The 24,587-nt window shown below is 43.1% G+C and overlaps 1 protein-coding gene across 6 annotated transcripts in view; it reads left to right on the forward strand.

Moving 5' to 3' along the window:
* The window catches only part of GAREM1 (GRB2 associated regulator of MAPK1 subtype 1), a 233,735-nt gene that overhangs the window by 163,142 nt on the left and 46,006 nt on the right, over positions 1-24,587 (forward strand). For all 6 annotated transcript variants that reach the window (XM_086372852.1, XM_086372853.1, XM_086372854.1 and 3 more), the window contains exon 3: positions 20,965-21,095. In XM_086372852.1, the coding sequence (XP_086228978.1) occupies positions 20,965-21,095 (131 nt within the window). The remainder of the gene's footprint in view (positions 1-20,964; positions 21,096-24,587) is intronic.

Consider the following 24,587-nt stretch of genomic DNA (forward strand, 5'->3'; position numbering starts at 1 on the left):
AATGACACACGTTCATGAAACACTTGAACAGAAATGGAGACCCAGGTCTCAGAGCCATCGCATGGCTATTGTGTCTCCATTTTTTAATTAAAAGAAAAAGGTTTAACAAGCATGAGGGGCTCTTTGTCATGTAAGGGCCTTTTCCTTTGACTAGAGTTTTCATCTTTGACTGTAGTCTTGGCTGATTTCTAGTAACGTAGGACTCTCATCCACAACACTGTGGTCACAAATATATTAGAATAATCGTATTTTTTTTAAGTTTTTATTATTTTGGTTGTGCTAGGTCTTCGTTGCTTTGCCCGAACTTTCTGCAGCGAGCTTCATTGCTGCAAGCGGGGGCTACTCTCTCGTTGAGCTGCACGGGCTTCTCACTGGGGTGGCTTCTCTCGTTGCAGAGCACAGGGTCTAGGCGCGTGGCTTCAGTAGTTGTTACTCACAGGCTCAGTAGTTGTGGTGCGCAGGCTTAGTTGCTCCGTAGCATGTGGAATCTTCCCAGATCAGGGATGGAGCCTGTGCCCGATACATTAGCAAGCGGATTCTTAGCCACTGCGCCGGCAGAGAAGTCCTGTATCTTTTTCTTTCGGCTGCACTGAGTCTTTGTTGTGGCACACAGTCTTCTCTTGTTGTGGCTCACTGCCTTAGTTGCCCCACAGCCTATGGGATCTGAGGTTCCCCAACCAGGGATGGAACTCGAGTCCCCTGCATTGGAAAGCAGATTCGTAACTACTAGACTGCCAGGGAAGTCCCAACGTGAAACATCTTACTCGGAATTGCTCTTCACTGAGCAGAGGGTGCAGGAGCAGCTTGTCGTAGAAAAGGTGACCTTGGCCATCTCCCGTTCTCTCTCTTTCCCAGAACCAGTCCTCTCATCAAGCGGCAGTGCTCCACCCTGCACCCCTATCTTCTGCATTGCTCTCTCCTGTCTTCCTCCCAGCTACCTGGCTTCCAACTGTGCCACTTCCTTAAATTGAGAATGCTTGGCAGTGGCTCCTGCTCTTCTGGAGTTTTGTCCAGACTGATATAAGAAGGAGCCAACACTTTCCTCCTAGCCCGTCCCGCATTCTGAAGAGTCTCATGATTGCACTCCTTTTCGTTCAGGACAAGTTCCTCTTGGTCACATTTGACTGCTCTCTGATGGTCGTTGAGCCCTCACCGGGTGCTGCTCACCAAGTGTAACCCTTTAGGTATGTTTAATAATCCCAATAGCTGATGTGGGTGTTGTTGCCCTTGTATTCTGGAGTTAGGAGACAAATGGGAAGAGTGGAAGGCTATGACCTAATCAGGGCTGCACAGTGGGAGGGAGAGCCAGCTCCAGAAGTTCATACACTTAATTGCCGTGTGAAGATGTGGAGGCAAAATGATAACTCATGAGTACATGCTGAGCCGTGAGAACAGAGCATGCCTGGCGCCCACAGTGTCGTTGCACCTTAGAGCTCTGCTCTTATGTCACCCGCAAAGCCTTTCAGGGGTTGCCTTGCTGGCATGTGCATATGTATGTGTGTGTGTGTGTGTGTGTGTGTATGTATGTATGTATATATATGTGATGTGTTTATATTTACACACACATTTACTTTATTTGGGGTTTCCCTGGTGGCTCAGATGGTAGAGAATCTGCCTGCAGTGTAGGGTCTGATCCCTGGTTTGGGAAGATCCCCTAGGGAAGGAAATTGCTGCCCACTCCAGTGTTCTTGCCTGGAGAATCCTTGGAGCCCCTGGCAGGCTTCAGTCCATGAGGTTGCAGAAAGTCAAACATGACTGAGTGACTAACACTTTCACTTTTGTACTCTATTTCAGTTTCCGTTCCAAAATTAAAGGGAAGGGTACATCTGCATCCTGTCCCCACATATACATAGCCTCACCCATCATCAACAGCCCCCAGCACAGTGGTACCTGTGTTAAAATTTATGAACCTACATTGACACATCATTATCACCAAAGTCCATGGTTTACGTAACAGTTCACTCTTGGTGTTGCCCAGTCTGTGTGTTTGGACAAAAGTATAATGGCATGTATCCACCATTATGGAATCATACACAGTATTTTCACTGCCCTAAAAATCACCTGTGCTCTGTACATTCATCTCTCCCTCTCCACTAATCCCTGAAAGTGAGGTCACTCAGTCGTGTCCAACTCTTTGCGACCCCGTGGACTGTAGCCCACCAGGCTCCTCTGTCCATGGGATTCTCTAGGCAAGAATACTGGAGTGGGTTGCCATTTCTGGTCTTTTTACTGTCTCCATAGTTTTGCCTTTTCCAGAGTGCCTTATAGTTGGAATCATAGAAAGGCCTAGAGCCTTTTCAGATTGGCTTCTTTCACTTAGTAATAGGCATTCAAGTTTCCTCTACATCTTTTTATGGCTTGATTGTCACATTTTGTAGCTAAAGGATTTAATGAAAATGTACCCCTGACCTTTAGAAGTGCAACTTAGGACCTCTGGACTATGTTTTCATTTCATTCATTTGCTAGCTTTTCCATCTTAAGTCCATGCCCTAAGCCAAGGTGGGTGTTAAAAAAATGTGCATGGTTCTCCCAGCCGCCTCTGATTATGCTGAGTATGCTCTACATCAGACTTTTAAGAAACTATTCGTGTTTCTCTGCATGGAGTTTTAATCACTTCAGCTTTGGCCTGAAGGTTCAAAACTAAATCCCTTATAATCAAGGCACTTTTTTCCCTAATGAAAACCACAGCTTGAGCAGCTGCTCGTGTTATTGTCTCTCTTCTGTGGTCCCACTGGTGTGTGGGAGTTGACTGTCCGGCTGTGGAAAAGGGAGCAAATGAGAATCCAAGAAAGGGGTCATGTTTCAATAGAGGAAGAATGGTGGAATGTTAAAATCCTTGAGTGTGCTCCTCACCCTCCCCACACTTTGGACATGCAGTTTGGCTCTCTTTTTCCTTTTTAAATACTTCCATAAGGCGTGGAAGAGAAGCACATATCGTATGAACCAGAGTACTGAAAATTCCTAGACCTCAGCTCTGAGTCCACGCAGAGTGCCTTCATTTTTGCCTGGAGTTGTAAAATGACAACGTAGCTTTAAAGTCTGCCTGGATGTCGTGTACTTCCATATTTTGTCCATCTGTATCAGTGGGGTCTTCCTTTTCCTTTGTCTGCTTGAAATTGTGTTTATCTGTGGGTAATTTTTTTTTCTTGCGTCAATTTCTATATCTCATTTTCTTTTTCAGACTTGTTTCCATATCTCCTTTACACCTAATTTTCTCTTCCCTGCTTCCCATTTTCTCTTACCTTTGTTTTCTCATTCAGTTTTTGGTACTGTGTGATTTTCAGTTCTGCAAATAAAGCTCGAAGTTTTACTTTTGCTGTTCATAAGTTTTTCATCTAGATAAATAGATTGTTTTCTCTTTCTCCAAAAAGATCCTACCTCAAATCAAACTGTTTTTTTACTTACCAGAACCTTGTGTGTTTTTTTGTTTTTGTTTTGTTAATATGGGCTTTTGATCCCTAATAGCAGCAGCTGCTTCATCCCAGAAACTATTTCCAGTGTAAGAGATTTTTTTTAATGGCTTTATTGAAGTGTCATATATATATATATATATATATATATGTATATATATTTCATAAAACTCACCCATTATAAACATACAGGTCATTGATTTTTTTTTTAATTTTTCTGCAACAGCTTTATGGAAGTATAATTCATATACGAGTGCCAGAGATTAAAAAGAGTAGCTAGGTTCTGTTCCAACCGAATGGGTGAATTATCGGTAACACCATGTACTCTCCACGCTCCAGTCACCCTAAGTTACCCTGATATGAAGACAGGTTTTATCTTGTAACCAATTGCCAGGGTCATATGGGGATTAAAGGAAACCAACTGAGTAGCCCTCCACACTAGCACAGCAGGATTCATTGCCTATGTGAATAGTAAATGACCCTTCTTCCTACTACTGCTGCTGCTGCTGCTGCTGCTAAGTCGCTTCAGTCATGTCCGACTCTGTGCGACCCCATAGACGACAGCCCACCAGGCTCCACCGTCCCTGGGATTCTCCAGGCAAGAACACTGGAGTGGGTTGCCATTTCCTTCTCAGTGCATATAAGTGAAAAGTGAAAGTGAAGTCGCTCAGTCGTATCCAACTCTTAGCGACCCCATGGACTGCAGCCTACCAGGCTCCTCCGTCCATGGGAGTTTCCAGGCAAGAGTACTGGAGTGGGGTGCCAGGGCCTTCTCCCTTCTTCCTACTAACTCAGGGGAATTTTTTCCAGTAACTTACAAGGCACAGTCACTTCCTCTCCCTGTTGACCTCATCCTGAGGGAGGGTGGTATCGGTGGTTTGGGGCAGCAGCATAATCAAGGTGGGCTTGGGGTGAGAATGTGTGAGTGATGATCCTGGACTTGCTATTGACTTGCTGTGACCAAAGGTAATTCTCCGATAATCCCCGCCCACCTCTGTGGACTTTTGAGTGAGGTGATATGTGTGCATGAACACCTTTCGAGTGAATGTAGGTTGACTGTGGAGTCACCCTGACAGGGCTCCTGTCCAGAGGTTCAGACTCCTTTTTCTTTCCTATTTTGTGTTTCCACGTTCTGTGAGGTCTCTTTCTTAAGAAGCTGTGCGTTGAGCATTGGAACGTGCTTCTCTCTCCTCATGCTTTGTCAGTGCTGGCGTTTAACAAGTTCAGGCCTTTGGAGTCAGGCAGGTCTTATCATCATTCATTACCATCTTTAGATGGAAATATGTGGGGCTGAGGCCAGAAGTAGTGGGAGCTCCTGGTATGTCCAGGCTGAGGGCTGTCAGTGGTATAGGTCTTAACTGAGCTTGCCCATAACGCTTAGGCTAAAAGCTGCAAACAGAGACCTCCCATTTAGAGTCATCCTTTCAGTTTGAGGGAGAAGGAAGAACCTCAAGAGCCTAGACTTCCCACCTAATTTTCCCAAGTATTTCCTGACTGATACCTGCCCACTCAGTACAGCATCACGTCCATCAGTATTGTGTTAGCCGTTGTTCAAACCACAGCCACTCCCTCCTCTCTCTTAGAAACCAGAGTAGTCTCGGGGTTAGAGGAGATTTTTTTATTTGAGTGAGCCATTAAATTAATAATTAGATGTGTTTATATTTTTAAAAAAATCCAGATCTCTTACCTCTGGAAATTGTCAGGTGCTCAAGCTATGAGGTTGCCATCTCCACCTTTTTATTAATTTTAGCAATTTGCAACTTCTCTGGCTATGTAAATCCTTGATTTTGAGAGTCTGAAGTGTGTGTGTGTGTGTGTATATGCATGTTAAGTCACTTCAGTTGTGTCCAACTCTTTGTGACATCGTGGACTGTAGCCCGTCAGACTCCTGTGTCCATGAGATTCTCCAGGCAAGAATCCTGGCGAGGCTTGCCACTCCCTACTCCAGGGAATCTTCCCGACTCAGGAATCGAACCCACACCTCCTGTGTCTCCTACATTAGCAGGTGGATTCTTTACCACTAGTGCCACCTGGGAAGCCTGTGTGTGTGTGTGTGTGTGTGTTTCCCTGTTCTGAACATCCACTCTTCAAAACAAGAATTTATTAAATTTCTAGTATGGACTCAAACTGAGCTGTCAAAGAAGACAACATGAACCCTGCTATCAGAGTGCTTGTGGTCTAATTAAGAGAGCAATACAAAAATAAGTGAAATAAGTAGAGAATAGTTGAACATTAACCTCTGATGATAACTATGAACAAAGATCAGCATGAGCTGAGGTTGTGAAGGAGAGCTTCATGGATGACATTGGACTTTTTAAATTCATTCCCTCACTCAACTGTTATTAAGTACCTACTGTGTGAATTGCAAGGAGATCCAACCAGTCCATTCTGAAGGAGATCAGCCCTGGGATTTCTTTGGAAGGAATGATGCTAAAGCTGAAACTCCAGTACTTTGGCCACCTCATGCGAAGAGTTGACTCATTGGAAAAGACTCTGATGCTGGGAGGGATTGGGGGCAGGAAGAGAAGGGGACGACAGAGGATGAGATGGCTGGATGGCATCACTGACTCGATGGACATGAGTTTGAGTGAAGTCCGGGAGTTGGTGATGGAGAGGGAGGCCTGGCGTGCTGCGATTCGTGGGGTCGAAAAGAGTCGGACACGACTGAGCGACTGATCTGTGTGAATTGTGCAATATTGGACCCCAAGAATAACAAGGTAATTGACACATCCTATGCTTTCTTTAGAAAGTTTTTACTGTTTCATTTACAAAGACATGCAAAAAAATAAGAATGATAAAGTATACATGTTTGGGTGTATTTGATAAAAATCTATAAATAGATGCTTGAATATAATAGGTGCTTGGATAAAAATCTATAAATAGATAATGAGAGCACAAGAGTGTGGTCAGTTATCTACCTGAGATGTTTTATAGAGGAGGTGATGAGTGAATTGGTTTTGGATGAGTTGTTGTTCTTATTGTTCAGTCACTCAGTCGTGTCTGACTCTTTGTGACCCCATGGATTGCAGCACGCCAGGCTTCCCTGTCCTTCACTGTCCCCCAGAGCTTGCTCAAACTCATGTCCATTGAGCTGGTGATGCTGTCCAACCATCTCATCCCCTGGCACCCCCTTCTCCTCCTGCCCTCAGTCTCTGGATGAGTAGCATGGCCAAACCTGGAAACAGAGGAAAGGCGTTCCTGACCTGGAGTTCAGTTAAAGAAGAGGTGTCCTTCACTGTGCATGGATCTACATGGCTTTTTAGCATGATGAGAGGAAAGTGAAGGTCAGATCTTAGACGGCCTGTATATTCTCTGTAAAGTTAAATTGTACAGGAGGCGGAGGGTCACCAGAGTCTTTACATCAGAGGGTAAAAGGGCACTCCCTACCCCCCACCCTGGCAATCCATGCTTCTCTGCCTCCACCTTGCTGCACCCCAGAGGCTGGCCGGTAGGGCTAAATCTGTAGACTCTCCTGCCCTTTGATTTCCAGCTAAGTTCAGCCATTGGATAGACAGCCCCAGCAGGAGATTGGTTGGGGGTGCGGTCGAGGGAGGAGGCTGGGCAAGGTCTTTATGTTCTCCAGCTCATGCCTCCCTTGAAGGATGGCCTGGGAGCAGCTGCATCTCCCCTTCTCAGGGCGACCTACTGACATAACCTTCTCCTGCCTGGTAACTAGTCCCTCCCTCGGCCCCACAGGTCTATGGTGGTGACTCTTCTCTGATGCTATCCCTAGCTTATCACTGTGCTTCCGCTGCAGCCCACCACACCATCATTAGTGGTCCTACCGTAAATAATTCCTCTGCAAATTATCCTCATTTAAAATATGATTCGATTTTAATTTTAAGCAGTTGTGGAAAGAATAGTTTCCTGGAATGGAAGTCAAGGGGCAAAGCAATCAACGGGTAAAACTGGCCAAAGCCAGATGATGTGGTTGGAATATGCAGCGGTTGCGGGGATGGAGAGGAAGGGATGCCTGCAGGAAAGGGGATGGAGTTGAATTCACACCAGTTGAATGTGAGAGTTCAGGAAATGGAGGCGTCAAGGATGACCACCCAGGGTTCTGACTTGGGTGGCTGCTTGATTCAAAAAATAAAAAGATGAGTTGCATGTATCAATTTTGAGAGAGATCTTTGTGGGAGAACTACTGGGAGATAGGGACCAGGTATTGGGTAGATCAGTGTGGAATTCAGGAGAGATCTGACTGGTGGGAAGGTTGGTGTACTGTCAGCTTACACATGGTCCCTGAAGCCAAGGTGATGGGTGAAGTTCCCCCAGGAGAGCCGAGAGACTGGGAGAAGGTAGGCAGTCATGCACAGAACTTACAAGGACACTAAAAGGACCCAGAGTTCTGCAGAGACTGAGAGGAGAGCAAGGGCACAAGCCAAGGGGAGAGGAGCAATATTGGTTGCCCAGGTGGTGGAGGAAATATTTTCAGAAGCTGAATGGAGCCAGGTCAGGGAGGGACGTGAAAGCTAAGACAGAGCAGCCTGGGCTGGGTGGTTAGAAATTAAAGAGCTATTACAGGTTTGTATATTTATTCATTTATTCTACAAATGTGTATTGAACACTTAGGTTCTTGAGTGAAATGGAATCCATTAAGGTTGTGTTTCAAGATGAGTAAAGTGAAAAGGCAGAGATGGAGACAGCCTTAAAATCTGAAGCAGTTAATACCATTATGAACCAATAAGGATCAAAACCAGAGTAGTCTCAGTGCATGCTGAGGACAAACAGATTTCAAGGAAAGAAAGGGCAAGACACAGGCGAGACTGAATGTAGAAGCAGCGAGGTGAAGACTAACTGGTGATTCTCACCAGTACATGTTAGGAAGCATGTCGTGTTTATGATAAATTGAGCCCTGGAAAACTTATGATCATTCTGAAGAAGCAAATGAACAACTAGATGCAATGAAAAGTATAATTTTTCCCATTTTCAACAAATAGAAAAATAATTTGCATAGTGTGAAATAGCTTGGCTGGCTAGAACATGTGTCCCAGAATGAATCAGAGTTTTGAATCCAGTTAAGTTCAAGGATGGAGTTTCAGAATTGAAAGCAATGGTCTGACCACTTGTTTCATGGAGATTGAGAAACAAATAGAACTACCCACAGATGGTTGATGATGAAATTCATAATTTTTTTGGTTGATGATTTCTTTCTGTTTGTTGACTTTAATTCCTATTGTCTGTTGGTTACAAGTTTGGAACTTTTGTTCTGAGATTTGTTCTTTACTTTTCTTTTTATCCCAATTCCACTTCCAACCCCCCCCCAACCCCGAAAAAAAATTATAATTTAAGAACTAACTAGAAGTAATATTAGGAATCAAAGTGTAGAATAAGATATGTAATTTGTGTGAAATACTACATTATGTATTGTAGTATTGTATTATGTATATACATTATGTATATAGTATAGTATAAAATACAAATTATATTTCACATTTGTGTTTTCCTTTTTATCTTTTTACGATTTATTTATTTATGGCTGCATTGGGTCTTCGTTGCTGCGAGAGGGCTTTCTCTGGTTGTGGCGAGCAGGGCTACTCTGTTTGTGGTGTGTGGGTTTCTTATTGCGATAATTTCTCCTGTTTTAGAGCACGGACTCTAGGCACTTGGGCTTCAGTAGTTGTGGCGCATGGACTTAGCTGTCCCGGACCAGGAATTAAACCCACATCCCCTGCGTTGGCAGGCAGAGTGTTAACCACTGAGCCACCAGGGAAGTCCTTGGGTTTTTATTTTTTTAGTTATGCTTAATCATATTAGAAGTTTCAAAACTTGGTAGTAAGAAGCTGAACAGAATATGAAATATGAATTACCTTATTACCAAATAATTATATCTACCTTTATAATGAGGAAAGTGCAATTCTAATCTCAAGGTACTATTTTGCACCTATCACATTGGCACTGATAATAGGAAATGAGAAAACCATCGGTGGGAGTATAAGTGGGCACATGCTCTGTGAAGGTTAGTTTGGCAATGTCTATCAAAAATAAAAACACACTTACCCTCTGGCCCAGCAGTTTCCACATGCAGGCATTTTCCCGCCAATGTACTTGCATTCAGCACACAAAGCTTTTGCTACAAAGTTGGAATAAGTTTGAATGCCCATCAACAGGGCACTTGTTTAATTAGTTATGATATTTGCACAAAGTAGAATATTGTGTACCTCTTAAAAAGAACAAGACAGATTTTTATGGAATGATAGAAGAACTATATGGAATCCTGCAATTTGGGTAAGAGTGGTCTTTGGGTAAGAGTGGACTCTCTCAGATACCATCTCTGGACGAATGTACAGGATATGAAGAGATCTGAGGATCAGATTGGGAAGGAGACATTTTACCCTAAACCCTTACATACAATTTTAACTTTTTGGCAATTATATATATTAAGTAAATCATAAAAACTCTTCACATTCCTCAGGAAAAGGGACTCTAGGTGGTTCACCAACAGTACTGGTGAAAGGTTTAGGTAAATGAGTTTTCATATGTTGTTGGTAGAAGTGAACAGTAGAAGAAGAAAGCATTTACAGACGCTTTTTAGAAGGCAATCTCTTGGTTGCTGCAGTTTAGAATAACTAATAAGATGCATCTCTTTTTACCTGGCAGTCCTTTTCCATTTCAGTCCTATAGAAAATCCAGCCTGTTTTCATCCATGGAGTTAAAAATACAAAAGCACTCTTAAGTTAAATCTTGAGTGTAAGTGTAGACTCCTGCCCATGTTTATTTGTTGTTATTCAGTTGCTAAGTTGTCTCTGACTCTTTGCGACCCCATGAACTGCAGCATGCCTGTCCTTCACCATCTCCCAGAGTTTGTTCAAACTCATGTCCATTGAGTCGGTGATGCCATCCAGCCATCTCATTTTTTGTCATCCCCTTCTCCTCCTGCCCTCAATCTTTCCCAGCATCAGGGTCTTTTCAAATGAGTCAGCTCTTCACATGAGGTGGCCAAAGTACTGGAGTTTCAGCTTCAACATCAGTCCTTCCAAAGAAATCCCAGGGCTGATCTCCTTCAGAATGGACTGGTTGGATCTCCTTGCAGTCCAAGGGACTCTCAAGAGTCTTCTCCAACACCACAGTTCAAAAGCATCAATTCTTTGGCGCTCAGCCGTCTTTATGGTCCAGCTCTCACATCCGTACATGACTACTGGGAAAAGGATAGTTTTGACTGTGTGTTTATTTATTTATTGAAAAATGTCAGCTGGTTTGTTGCTTCTGTCACTTGAGAATCCTCATTTCTTCACATCTGGAAATGACCCAGTGGTTTTAAGATCCAGTTATTTGAACCATTTAGAGTGTATTTCACTCACACAACTAACTTGGTGAGCTGTCTCTGAAAGAGGTAAGAGAAGAAAAGAAGAATTCCTTCCTTTTTTCAATCATAAGCCCTGCTTGATGCCACATGTGGTATAATACCAGGTACCATGGGAAATCACTCATCCCTGGTAATTGAGTTTTCAACATTCTGGAACTTTTTTTTTTTTTGGCCATGCCATTCAGCATGTGGGTTCTTAGTCCCCTGAGCAGGAATCTACCCTGCGCCTCCTGCATTGGGAGCTCAGAGCCTTAACCACTGGACCACCAGGGAAGTCTCTGGGACTCTTAACCACTTTTGTTCGTCTGAGCCATTCTTAGCTCACTGTTGCTTTGGTGTTCTAGTGCCATTTTTGTTGCTTTCTTTTCCATTTTATCATTTGTGCTGATTTCTGTGACCTTTTCCTGCTCCAAGCCCGGAGGGGGCAGATGGCGGGGGGGAAACTGGGTGGCTGTCGCCATTGACTTGAGTTATGGCCCCACAGATGGATAATAACGGCCCTGGCTCTCGCTTGGTTTGCTTTTCTTTACACATATGAAGTCGGCCACTGTGCTAAAGGGCAGGTGAGCAGTAAACCAGAGTGGTGACAGGAGATTGCCTGCAGGCAGTGCTCGTCACCAGCTGTGATGGGAGCCCCATCTTCAGGGGCACAGAACTCACTTCTCATTGACCCCAGCTTCCCAGCCAGTAGCAAACAGGACAGAACTGAATTTGACCACCTCTTACTCTCCTTGTTCTCTCTACCCATCTCAGTGTTGTTGCTCTCTCTTGTTAATTTAGCAAAATTTGTTTCCATTTTTCATCTCTGACAAGTGACCTTTTCCTTCTAAGTAACAAAGTCCTATAGACTGTTCAGCATCATATAGGAGCTCGAAATGTAGACGCCTCAGGTAGGACTTCGGGCCTCTTGGCTGCGCTTTTTTTTTTTTTTTAAGCTGTATCAGGTCTTAACTTAGTTGTAGCACACAGGATCTTTTTAGCTGTGGCTTGTGGGATCTAGTTCCCCAATCAGGGATCGGACCCTGACCACCTGCATTGAGAACTTGGAATCGTAGCCCCTGGACCACCGGAGAAGTCCTTTAGCTGTGTGTTTAATGCATCATCTCTGTTGAAGTAAATCGCTGTGATTATCTTGAGGGACATACACCAAAATACAGATATTTTCTGAATGACAGTTATCGTCAGCATATTAATTAATGTAGTTTTAGAAGCAACTCATGAAAGCATATCAATAATTCTACCAGCCTTTGCTTTCTACATTATTACCTCCAGTTTCTGTAAATTGTAACCTACGAGCGTGCTGTTGAATTCATTCCTGGGAGTTTTGAGGTCCTACAGACAGAAGAGCGCTCTCAGTGGAGACTTTTTTTTTTTTTTTAATGAAATTTAAAAAACTGCTGAAAGACAATGCAGTTTCCTGCCTCTCCGGGAACAGGGTTTTGACAGTAACATCTCAGAACAGATGTTTTGGCGATCTCCAAATGTTTTTATTTGGTGGCACAGAGACTCTGTTATTCATGAAATGGTCTGTTAAAAAATTAGTTCCTCCGTGTAGGGGTTGTGGGAATATGTGTTACATAAATTGATTTCACATTTTGGCAGGGCACTGGTTCTTAACTCTTTAGATTGGCTCCAAGATTTGACTCTGACAAGTTCTGCCTTCCAGGCTGCAGCAGTGGCAGGAGAGAGAGCAGCTCAGCATCTTTCTCAGAGCACTTCAAGTTGACTCATCTGAGAGTGTCAGATTCTTTTATAGGAGAATAGAAGCTAAGTCAGTAAAGTGCTTAGAAATTTGGTCTCTTAAAATCCAGTGAGAGGATGTGGGCATGTTCACATTTCATTTGCGTTATTCCCTAATATAAGCTACAGCTGCAGATTACAATCTGCATCTTACAATTCTGGGTTCTGGACTCATATTTAAAGGGAAAACTTCTGTTCTTAAGTTGCGCATGGGTCTGGCTCAAGTGGTAAAAAATCCTCCTGCGATGCAGGAGCTGCAAGAGATCCTGGGTTCCACCCCTGGGTCAGGAAGATCCCCTGGAGGAGGAAATGGCAACCCACTCTAGAATTCTTGCCTGGAAAATCCCATGGACAGGAGCCTGGCAGGCTATAGTCTATGGGGTCGCAAAGAGTCAGAGAACACATAACATCTCTACCTTACTAGAGACCTCAGTGTAACTTCTTAGGAGTATTAGAATGTAAAGGCTGGTCATTTCTAAATGTCTTGTTTTCTGGCCACACTTTCTGGGTCTTTGCTGTTCTCCCAGCAGGACAGAGGTCAGCAAACCGTGTGGCCTCAGGGCCAGATCTGACCTACTGCCTGTTTTTGTAAAGTTTGATTAGAACACAGCTGCTGTAATTCGTTTACAAATCGTCTGAGGCTGCTTTTGAGATACTTTGCCAGAGTTGAAATAGGTGAAGCAGAGGCCATTTAGCCCACAAAAACTAAATTATTTACAGAACGAGTTTGCCAGCCCCTGCAATAGGAAGCTGCATATATACCGTGACCTGGTATTTAAAACATTACATCAAAACATTTGATATATTTAGATCTTAAAGGTATTTGTGGGGTGTAAGAAGTATAAAATAATTATTTGGTTTTAGACCATTAAACATATGACAGGGAAATGTTTAAAATAAAAATATATGTACACACAGAAACATATAAACTAAAATCTTGCAGGACAATATAAATAAACTATATGGAAAAGAGACAAGTTAACGGATGGTATTAGATATTCAGTAAACAGTTAACAGGAATGAATGAAAGGAACTGATTTTTCTGATGTGCAGTATGTTCAGACGTGAAAACATTTGGTCACATTTAGCTGCCACTTTGTTCTTACTCTTTCATCTGTGTGCGTTCATCACTCTCAGCATAGTTTCTTGTCAGTGCTCCCGTGCAGTTGAGGTCTTCCTGGCCATCTAACTGAGACGACAAACACAGGTGAGCATATACCAAAACTTATTTGAGCCTGCTGATAGTAAAAGATCTCAGTCCAGTTCAGTCGCTCAGTTGTGTCCGACTCTTCGTGACCCCATGGACTGCAGCATGCCAGGCTTCCCTGTCTATCACCAACTCCCGAATTTACTCAAACTCATGTGCATCGAGTCAGTGATGCCATCCAGCCATTTCATCCTCTGTCGTCCCCTTCTCCTCCTGCCCCCACCCTCCCACCATCAGGGTCTTTTCCAATGAGTCAGCTCTCCACATCAGGTGGCCAGAGTATTGGAGTTTCAGCTTCAACATCAGTCCCTCCTTAGGATGGACTGCTTTTATCTCCTTGCAGTTCAGGGGACTCTCAAGAGTCTTCTCCAACACCACAGTTCAAAAGCATCAATTCTTCGGCACTCAGCTTTCTTTATAGTCCAGCTCTCATATCCATACATGACTACTGAAAAAACCATAGCTTTGACTAGACAGACCTTTGTTGGCCAAGTAATGTCTCTGCTTTTTAATATGCTGTCTAGGGAGGCCTGGCGTGCTGCAGTTCATGGGGTCACAAAGAGTTGGACACGACTGAGTGACTAAACTGAACTGAGGTTGGTCATAACTTTTCTTCCAAGAAGCAAATGTCTTTTAATTTCATGGCTGCAGTCACCATCTGCAGTGAGTTTGGAGCCCCCCAAAAATAAAGTCTGTCACTGTTTCCATTGTTTCCCCATCTATTTGCCATGAAGTGATGGGACCGGCTGCCATGACTTTAGTTTTCTGAATGTTGAGTTTTAAGCCAACTTTTCACTCTCCTCTTTCATTTTCATCAAGAGGATCTTTTGTTCTTCATTTTCTACCATAAGGGTGGTGTCATCTGCATATCTGAGGTTATTGATATTTCTCCTGGCAATCTTGATTCCAGCTTGTGCTTCTTCCAGTCCAGCATTTCTCATGATGTACTCTGCATGTAAGTTAAATAAGCAGAGTGACAATATACAGCATTGATGTACTCCTTTCCCGATTTGGAACCAGTCTGTTGTTCCATGTCCAGTTCTAACTGTTGCTTCTTGACCTGCATACAGATCTCAGGAGGCAGGTCAGATGGTCTGGTATTCCCATCTCTTTCAAAATTTTCCACAGTCTATTGTGATCCACACAGTCAAAGGCTTTGGCATAGTCAATAAAGCAGAAATAGATGTTTTTCTGGAACTCTCTTGCTTTTCTGATGATCCAGAATGTTGGCAATTTGATCTCTGGTTCCTCTGCCTTTTCTAAATCCAGTTTGAACATCTGAAAGTTCATGGTTCACATACTGTTGAAGCCTGGCTTAGAAAATTTTGAGCATTACTTTGCTAGCATGTGAGATGAGTGTGATTGTGTGGTAGTTTGGGCATTATTCGGCATTGCCTTTCTTTGGGATTGGAATGAAAACCGACATTTTCCAGTCCTGTGGCCACTGCTGAGTTTTCCAAATGTGGTGGCATATTGAGTGCAGCACTTTCACAGCATCATCTTGGACTTGAAATAGCTCAGCTGGAATTCCATCACCTCCACTAGCTTTATTCATAGTGATGTTTCCTAAGGCCCACTTGACTTCACATTCCAGGATGTCTGGCTCTAAGTGAGTGATCACACCATCGTGATGATCTGGGTTGTGAAGATCATTTTTGTACAGTTCTTCTGTGTATTCTTGCCACCTCTTCTTAATATCTTCTGCTTCTGTTAGGTCCATACCATTTTTGTCCTTTATTGTGCCCATCTTTGCATGAAATGTTCCCTTGGTATTTTAATTTTCTTAAAGAGATCTCTGGTCTTTGCCATTCTATCATTTTCCTCTATTTCTTTGCATTGATCACTGAGGAAGGCTTTCTTATCTCTTCTTGCTATTCTTTGAAACTCTGCATTCAAATGGGTATATCTTTCCATTTCTCCTTTGCCTTTCTCATGTCTTCTTTTCACAGCTATTTGACAACCATTTTGCCTTTTCGCATTTCTTTTTCTTGGTGATGGTCTTGATCACTGCCTCCTGTACAATGTCACAAACCTCCATCCGTAGTTCTTCAGGCACTCTATCAGATCTAATCCCTTGAATCTATTGGTTACTTCCACTGTATGATCGTAAGGGATTTGATTTATGTCATACCTAAAAGATCCTAGACACGAAAAAAATTAACTAAAGAATGCCTGAAGAACAAGCACCAGATTGAAAGAGAAGAGAAATGTGTGCAGCTTTGCCCTTGACACCACAGCCATACCAGACAGAATTATTCATTTGGTCCATATGCCAAAGCATATTTGAGCCTGCTGATAGTAAAAGGTCTCAGACACAAGAAAAAATAACTAAAGAATGCCTGAAGAACAAGCACCAGATTGAAAGAGAAGAGAAATGGTGATAGAGATGGGTGATCTGTCTAAGGGGTTAGAGATGGTTTGTATCAAGAAACCCAGGCTCTCTTATCTGAACCAAAATATCAGTGATCATGACAAACAGGACGAGAAAAAGAAAATATAAGAATTCTGAAGCTCTTATGTCACGAGAGAGAACATCCTGTTTTGTCAGAAGGTACTCCCCACGGCAGGATCTTTTTTTAAGGATGTGAACAGTGTCTGCAGCCACTTTTATAAGCAAACACGGGGGTGTTCTAGACTTTCCATGGACACAGCAACCATGCTCTTGAGCACTTGTAATGAGGCTAGTGTGAACAGAGGTGTGCCACAAGGGTAAAACAAACACAGGATTTAAAAGACAATGTGAAAACATTGTATTCATGGAAATTCTAACTCACTGATGACTAGTTTTGTCCCCTTATTTAACACATCCCGATGCTGAAAGATTGCTTCATCCTGAAAGATAATTTCTGTTGGTTGTCTGATGTTCTTTGGTAGGATTGATTCCTGAAAAATATCCTTTGAGGCTCTGTACATTATTCAGATTTGAATGATTTTTAAGTACACCGTTACTTGCTTTCTTTGTTGAGTGACAACATTCATCTGTGGTTTAGAAGCAAACCTTGTATACAGTAATGTAGTTCACCTTATATTTACAACTTGGAAAACCTGCAATTACTTCTGCATTGCTCTATTGTCTGCCAGTTCCAGGACTACAGTAATTTTCTTTCATTTAGCAAACACTTATTAAGTACCTATTGCATGCAAGGCATTGTGCTTCCCTGAATTTAGACATGTTGGATTTGGTGCTAATGGCACTTCCAAGTATAACCATCCAGAGGGCCTTAGATGTCTCTAGAAGTGAAAGGAAATGTAGACTGTGTCAAATATATTTATTATAAATCTGCATAGTCGTTTGCTCAAGAAAAATTGAGATGTTTAACTTCACTGATCTTCAAAGAGATGCAGATTAATAAAAGGAAGAGATGCTTTGTAATATGCATGGAATTGTTTAATTGAAAAAATACTCAGAACAAGATTGTGCTCCAACTAGGAGGCACATAGCCTGTTGGTAGAAATATAAACTGGTTTAGGTTTTTTTGGGGGAAAAAAAAAATTTAGCCATGAATGGTAAACAAGAAATTGTGTTACTCTTTAATAATCTCACTCCAGAAGATTTATCCCCAAAACATGAACCAAAAGACAGAATCCCTGTGCGTCTTGAGAAGAGAGAAGGGAGCCGAGAGTCGCTAAATGGCTACTTACGCTGAACACTTTGCATCATCTCCGTTAATCCCCACAGCTGCCCTGTGAAGTGTCCCCACTTTACAGGCGAGGAAGCAAGGCTCAGACGGATTTAGTGATTTGCCAGTATCATAAAACATGTACGTGGCAGAGCGCCCACTTACATTAGGCACCTGCCTAACTCAACCTAACTGTAGAAGAACAGAAAAACAGATAAGCCCATTATTAAATGCTGTGCAAACATTGTGTCATCATGTGGGGAAAAGGAGAAAAATTACAAAGGAACAGAGTATAAAACTGTAGATAAACCGTGGTTACTAAAAGTTTGTACACAGACTAGAGTAGTGAGAAAGGAAAAGTTTAGTCGGTTGTAGTGGCAGAATTTGTTTACGTAAGTAGTATTAAGATTGTCATGGTCTTTCTGAATTTTTAAAGATTGTTTTTATGAAAAAGGTATGATCATTTTGTATTTTCGAATGTGTTATTCATCGCTCTACATCCTTCTAGAAGGTACTCGAGCTGTCGTGTCTGGGTGCATCCTCTATTTTGTCATCACCACCTACCCTTTAACTCTTGAAAACACTTCTATCAAGGTTCATCACCAGCAAAATCCCTACTTCCTTAAACCCTTCTTTGACGTTACTTGCATCTTGTTAAAACCCAAACCTGCATATACCCTGAAAACACTCCTTTCGTGAAGCCCTCTGAGGTCGTAGCTCTATTTTATTTTTGTGTTTTTGATTCAAGTGCCTCCAGGAGCAGAAGGGGAGTGATGTCAAGGGTTGCATACAAAACTGTGAAATGAGACTGAGAACTCTTGGATTTAGCAGCTTGTATTTAATTGGGGGTTTTGATATGAGCAGTGGAATTGTTGGCCAAAGCACCAGAATCACCTGGCTTCTAGGATATACGGCTTCTGGATTTTCCTTATTCCCCTGACCATTCCTCAGTCTCCCAGAGCTCAAACCTGGGACCTCTTCTCAGTCTGCACTTAGGCCCATGGTTGTCGTCATTAAATGTCATGACTGAAAATATCATCCATGTGCTGATGGCACCCAGCGTTATCATCTCCAACCAGACCTTTCTCTTGACTGCCACGCTTTTGTTGTCCATCTAAAGAGCTTTCAGGGTATCTCCATTTCTATGTCTAATAAGGGCTTCCCTGGTGGCTCAGTGGTAAAGAGTCCGCCTGCCAATGCAGGAGACACGGATTTGATCCCTGCGTCGGGAAGATCCCCTAGAGAAGGAAATGGCAACCCACTCCAATATTCTTGCCTGGGAAATCCCACAGACAGAGGAGCCTGGCGGGCTGCAGTCCATGGGGCTGCAAAGAGTCAGACATGACTAAAGAAAGAAAGTGAAGTAGCTCAGTCATGTCCAACTCTTTGTGACCCTGTGGACTGTAGCCTACCAGGCTCCTCCCTCCATGGAATTCTCCAGGCAAGAATACTGGAGTGGATTGCCATTTCCTTCTCCAGGGGATCTTCCCGACCCAGGGATCGAACCCGGGTCTCCCGCATTGCAGGCAGACGCTTTAACCTCTGAGCCACCAGGGAAGCCCAAGACACAACTAAGCCTGAGTCCAAACTTAACTCCTGGCCTTACTTCCTCATCCTACCCCTCCAAACCTGCCCATCTCAGTCAATAGCATTTCCATTCCTTTAGCCACTCAGGCCAGATTCCTGACATTTTCTTACCTCTTCCAAACCCCTGCCATCTCATACCTGCATGATGGCGGGGCCTCCTAACTGATGTCTCTGCCTCTACACCTGGCACCTTCAGAGTGTGTCCTGAACAAGCAGCTGGAATGATTCTTCTATAATTTCACTGCTTTTCCACTCACACCTTCAGGTGGCTCCCCATCCCACTCAGATGAAGAGCCACAGTTCTGCAAAGCCGTGGACTGTCAAAACCACCTGTTATTTCCCTGACTTTCTTTCTCTTCCTTCTTAGCTTTTACTCACCCCAGTCCAGCCACACTGGTAGCATACCAAACACACACCAGCCCATCTGCCTGACGGTCTCTGTGGAGACTGTTGGCTGTGTTGAGAATTCTAAGAACAGCTCCATCAAAGTCGCTTTCTGACACATGCCTGCTCTGGCCAGCGGGTACTCTCCAACCCCCTCACCCTATTTTTAATGGCACTTCTCACCTTCTGATGGGCTTGCCTGATGGCTCAGCTGGTAAAGAATCCACCTGCAATCCAGGAGACACGGTTTCAATCCCTAGGTCGGGAAGATCCCCTGGAGAAGGAAATGACAACCCACTCCTGTGTTCTTGCCTGCAGAATCCCATGGACAAAGGAGCCTGGTGGGCTACAGTCTATGGGGTTGCAGAGTCAGAGACAACTGAGCACATAAGCTCATTACTCACCTTCTAACATATTATATACTCCATTGATTTATTGTATATATCCTCTGTCTCCCACTACGATGTAAAGCTTCAAGAGGACATTTTTATATGGTCTCTTAATTGATTTATCTCAGCATCTAAAATAATACCTCCACCTAATAGATGCTGTGTTAAAAAATATGTTGAGAATATGAATGGTCAGTATGAAAGTGCCCCTGTTTCTACCTGTTGACCTATGGATGCATGCAGATAACTCTGCCTCATAAGAGTTTTTAATTCCTTTTCCAGTTTCTCAAGTGTTATAAACAGCATTCAGAAAATGACCACTGAGAAACACGGTGTCATGGGCTTGATTGTATATGGTCTTTTATTCTAAGTTGACAGCAGCTCCTCTAGAATGTAGCAGTGAGTGTCACAAATGCTGGAAATGTACAAGCAGCATAGTAGATCCTTGACATTTTTAGGAATGTGTTCAAAGTTCTTCAAAAATCACCCAAACTGTGGCTACTGTGATAGTATGTCTGCACTTGTGAATTTCACAGATGGTAGTGAAAAGGAAGCCACCTGCTGCTCCAGATGCCAAGTGCCTTACTCACTGGAAGGGTCTCCCCCCAACACCAGCCCCTTCGGGCTCAGGCCATGTACCGCAACCACACCACAAATTATAGGAGCTTCTGAGCCCCCAATATCACCCACGTATTCTTGAAACCAAGGGTATCGGTGAAAGCTAAGGGGCTTCTCCAGGGGATCTTCCCGACCCAGGGATCGAAGCCGGGTCTCCCACATTGCAGGCAGACACTTTAACCTCTGAGCCACCAGGAAAGCCCAAGACACAACTAAGCCTGAGATTATTTTATTCCACCTGCACATTTTAAAAACACTAATTTAAAAAAACCAGTTCCCCCAGGCCACTCAACCTTGGTTTTAGAATATAATGTGTGGGGGTATCATTACACCTAAATAACAGCAGGACCACTATCAACAAGCCACATGTGCAACCATTTATAACACACTGAGTTTTCACATCGTGTTTACACTCTAAGCAAGCATTCATCCAATTTGATATTGATCTTCTGGGAATAAACCCTGAATGTAAGCAAAAAAATAAAAAGAAAGAAACTACACGTTTGCTTTCATTTTTAAGCTAATTTTTAAATATATCCTAGTTCAGAGAAAACCTTCTGCCACAGTGGCTTTCTTTTTTTAATGTAATGCTCGGAAGCCTCTGACGGAGAAGAGTGGGAGTAAGGGGAGGGGATGCTGTCGCCACGGTGACAGCTGTCCAGCGTAAGCATCTCACAGCTCTTCTGTTTATCATGTATTTTAGGGCAATTCAAGTTGCTGGAACAAGACCGAGATATAAAGGAGCCAGTGCAATATTTCAACAGCGTGGAGGAGGTGGCCAAAGCATTTCCTGAACGCGTGTACGTCATGGAGGAAATAACATTCAACGTGAAGGTAGCTCTGAAAGAACCAAATATTTATCATTACTAACCTCCTTTGGTTTTTAGGTCTTCGTGTGCACAGTTAAGTGCTCATCTGTGCCTCTTCCTATGGGGGTTCCAGCTTCCTCGTGGGTTGGTGCCAATGGCTAAAACTGGTCTCACAAGAACTGTGCTGTAGCTGAGCTGACCACCCAACCCGCCCCCTCTCCGTTACTGCACTTAGTTAGCATTATCTTTGGCTAGAATAACTGTTGCTGCTGCTGCTGCTAAGTTGCTTCAGTCGTGTCCGACTCTGTGTGACCCCATAGACAGCAGCCCACCAGGCTCCCCTGTTCCTGGAATTCTCCGGGCAAGAACACCGGTTCTTCTCCAATGCATGAAAGTGAAAAGTGAAAGTGAAGTCGCTCAGTCGTGTCCAACTCCTAGCGACCCCATGGACTGCAGCCTACCAGGCTCCTCCATCCATGGGATTTTCCAGGCAAGAGTACTGGAGTGGGGTGCCATTGCCTTCTCCAGAAGTATGAATACGATAAATGGGATCTTGGAGATCCTGACAAAGTTAAGAGACTTCCAGTGTGGGTTAAGAAAGCAAGGTGCAGACTAGGAGCAGCGATAGAATGTAGAATGCTTGGGATTAAATTTGAGACAGTAACATAGGAAACGACAGGAGTAGCTGTCTCTTCAAATCTGAATATGCCTTTTTGAGTCGGCAGCCGAGGTGGGGGGAACAGAAAATGGCAAATGAGTAGGTCAAGAAAATGAAAGAATATGTGGGCAGGTAGCCTCTTGCTGATTATTTTGTCTGTTTCCTCCAATCCCTCCTAAGCTAATGGCATTCAGTGTTTTTAGAACAGCAGTCACCTGCCTCATTCGCCACTTTTTCTATTAATAACATCCAGCTTTTGGTTTCCATGGTGAGAATCTTGTTTTTGTTTACCCATTTTCCTGCCTACTTGTTTTTAACTGTGATAGGCATTTTTTTAATTACCTCCTTTAGTTTTTTCATCAACTGTCTCTATTCTCATGTTTACTTTCAAAGTCAGAAGATGTCTTATCTCTGAATTGGTCATTCCAAACCGAAGCCTCATTCCTCTATGCTTTAATAAGAAAAATAGCTGCACCAACAGTTTTCAGTCCTACTTCTCTCTCTAAACAAGGTGTCATGATCTAAAGGGCACGTCAGACCAGGTAGTATAGCTCAGGCTCTGGATTCAGAATTGAGGTCCAGACACTACACTGACTGTGACCACGGACAGGTCATAGGACCCCAGTGCCATCACGTGAAAAATGGGCAAAATATGGGAAATACCAAGGGAACATTTCATGCAAAGATGGACACAATAAAGAAGAGACAGTATGGACCTAACAGAAACAGAAGACATTAAGAAGAAGTGGCAAGAATACATAGAAGAACTACACAAAAAAAGATCTTCATGACCCAGATAACCACAATGGTGAGATTGTTCACCTAGAGCCAGACATCCTGGAGTGCAAAGTTAAGTGGACCTTAGGAAGCATCACTGCAAACAAAGTTAGTGGAGGTGATGGAATTCCAGTTGAGCTATTTCAAATCCTAAAAGATGATGCTGTCTAAGTGCTGCACTCAATATGCCAGCAAATTTGGAAAACTCAGCAGTGGCCACGTACTGGAAAAATGTCAGTTTTCTTTCCAATCCCAAAGAAAGGCAGTGTTCAAACTACCACACAGTTGCACTCATTTCACGTGCTAGCAAGGTCATGCCCAAAATCCTCCAAGCTAGGCTTCAACAGTATATGAATTGAGAACTTCCACATGTACAAGCTGAATTTAGAAAAGGCAGAGGAACCAGAGATCAAATTGCCAACATCCAATGGATCATGGAAAAAGCAAGAGAATTCCAGAAAAACATCTGCTTCTGCTTCATTGACTACGCTAAAGCTTTTGACTGTGCAGATCACAACAAACTGTGGAAAATTCTTAAAGAGATGGGAATATCAGACCACCTTACCTGAGACACCTGTATGCAGGTCAAGAAGCAACAGTTAGAACCAGACATGGAACAATGGACCGATTCAAAATTGCGAAAGGAGTGCATCAGGGCTGTATATTGTCAGCATGCTTATTTAAATTCTGTGCAGAATACATCAGGAGAAATGCTGAGCTGGTTGAAGCACAAGCTGGAATCAAGATTGCTGGGAGAAATATCAGTAACTTCAGATATGCAGATGATACCACCCTTATGGCAGAAAGCGAAGAGGAACTAAAGAGCCTTTTGATGAAAGTGAAAGAAGAGAGTGAAAAAGCTGGTTTAAAACTCAACATTCAAAAAACTAAGATCATGACATTCGGTCCCATCACTTCATCGCAAATGGTGGGGAAACAATGGAAACAGTGACAGACTTTATTTTCTTGGGCTCCAAAATCACGGCAGGTGGTGACTGCAGCAAAAATTAAAAGATGCTTGTTCCTTGGAAGAAAAGCTACAACAAACCTAGACAGTGTATTTTACTCTACTTTATAAAGCAGAGACGTTACTTTGCCAACAAAGGTCCATGTAGTCAAAGCTATGGTTTTTCCAGTAGTCATGTATGAATGTGAGAGTTGGACCATAAAGAAGGCTTTTTGTGGTGTTGGAGAAGACTCTGAGAGTCCCTTGGACTGCAAGGAGATCCAACCAGTCCATCTTAAAGGAAATCAGTCCTAAATATTCATTGGAAGGACTGATGCTGAAGCTTCAATACTTTGGCCACCTGATTCGAAGACCCAACTCACTGGAAGATCCTGATGCTGTGAAAGATAGAAGGCAGGGGGAAAAAGGGATGACAGAGGACATGGTTGAATGGCATCACCAACTCAATGAGTTTGAGCAAGCTCGGGCAGCTAGTGAAGGACAGAGGATTCTGGGGTGCTGCAGTCCATGGGGTAGCAAAGCATTGTACATGACGGAGTGACTGAGGAACAGCAACAACTCCCCACCTCATAGATTTGTCATGAGAATTAAATGAAGCAACGCATTAAAGCACACATGCTTTGCAAGTGTCTCGTGTAGGGGCTGGCTACCTACAGTCTTAGGGCAAGACACCTGTTTTGTAAATAAAGTTTTATTAGAACACAGCAATCCCCCTGCACTTCCTCTTGTCTGTGGCTGCTTCAGCAATGTAACAGTTGAGTCCAGTAGTTGCAACAGAGACCATATGGCCCACAAGCCTGAAATGACTACTCACTGACCCTGTAAGAAAAAGTTTGCCAACCCCTGATTCGAAACATAAAATCCAACTAAGGGAAGTTTCACATCTAAAAAAAAAAAATTTCCTAACACAGATGATTTCACTTACCCTTTAGTTAGTACTTTATACCCTGTGACTGAATATTGAGAACACAGTACATATGTTGTTGTTGTTTCTGAATACCCTTTCACCGCAAATACTTTTTTGGAGCCTTCTTATGCCAGAACACACATGCCAGTACCTGGTGAATTATTTAAAATGTCTCCCAGCCTTGCAAACCCAGCCCAGTAATAGTAAG

The sequence above is a fragment of the Bos grunniens genome, chromosome 24, assembly GCF_055505025.1.
Source record: "Bos grunniens cultivar Pamir isolate PY7600 chromosome 24, Bosgru_T2T1.0, whole genome shotgun sequence".
Classification (NCBI taxonomy): domain Eukaryota; kingdom Metazoa; phylum Chordata; class Mammalia; order Artiodactyla; family Bovidae; genus Bos; species Bos grunniens.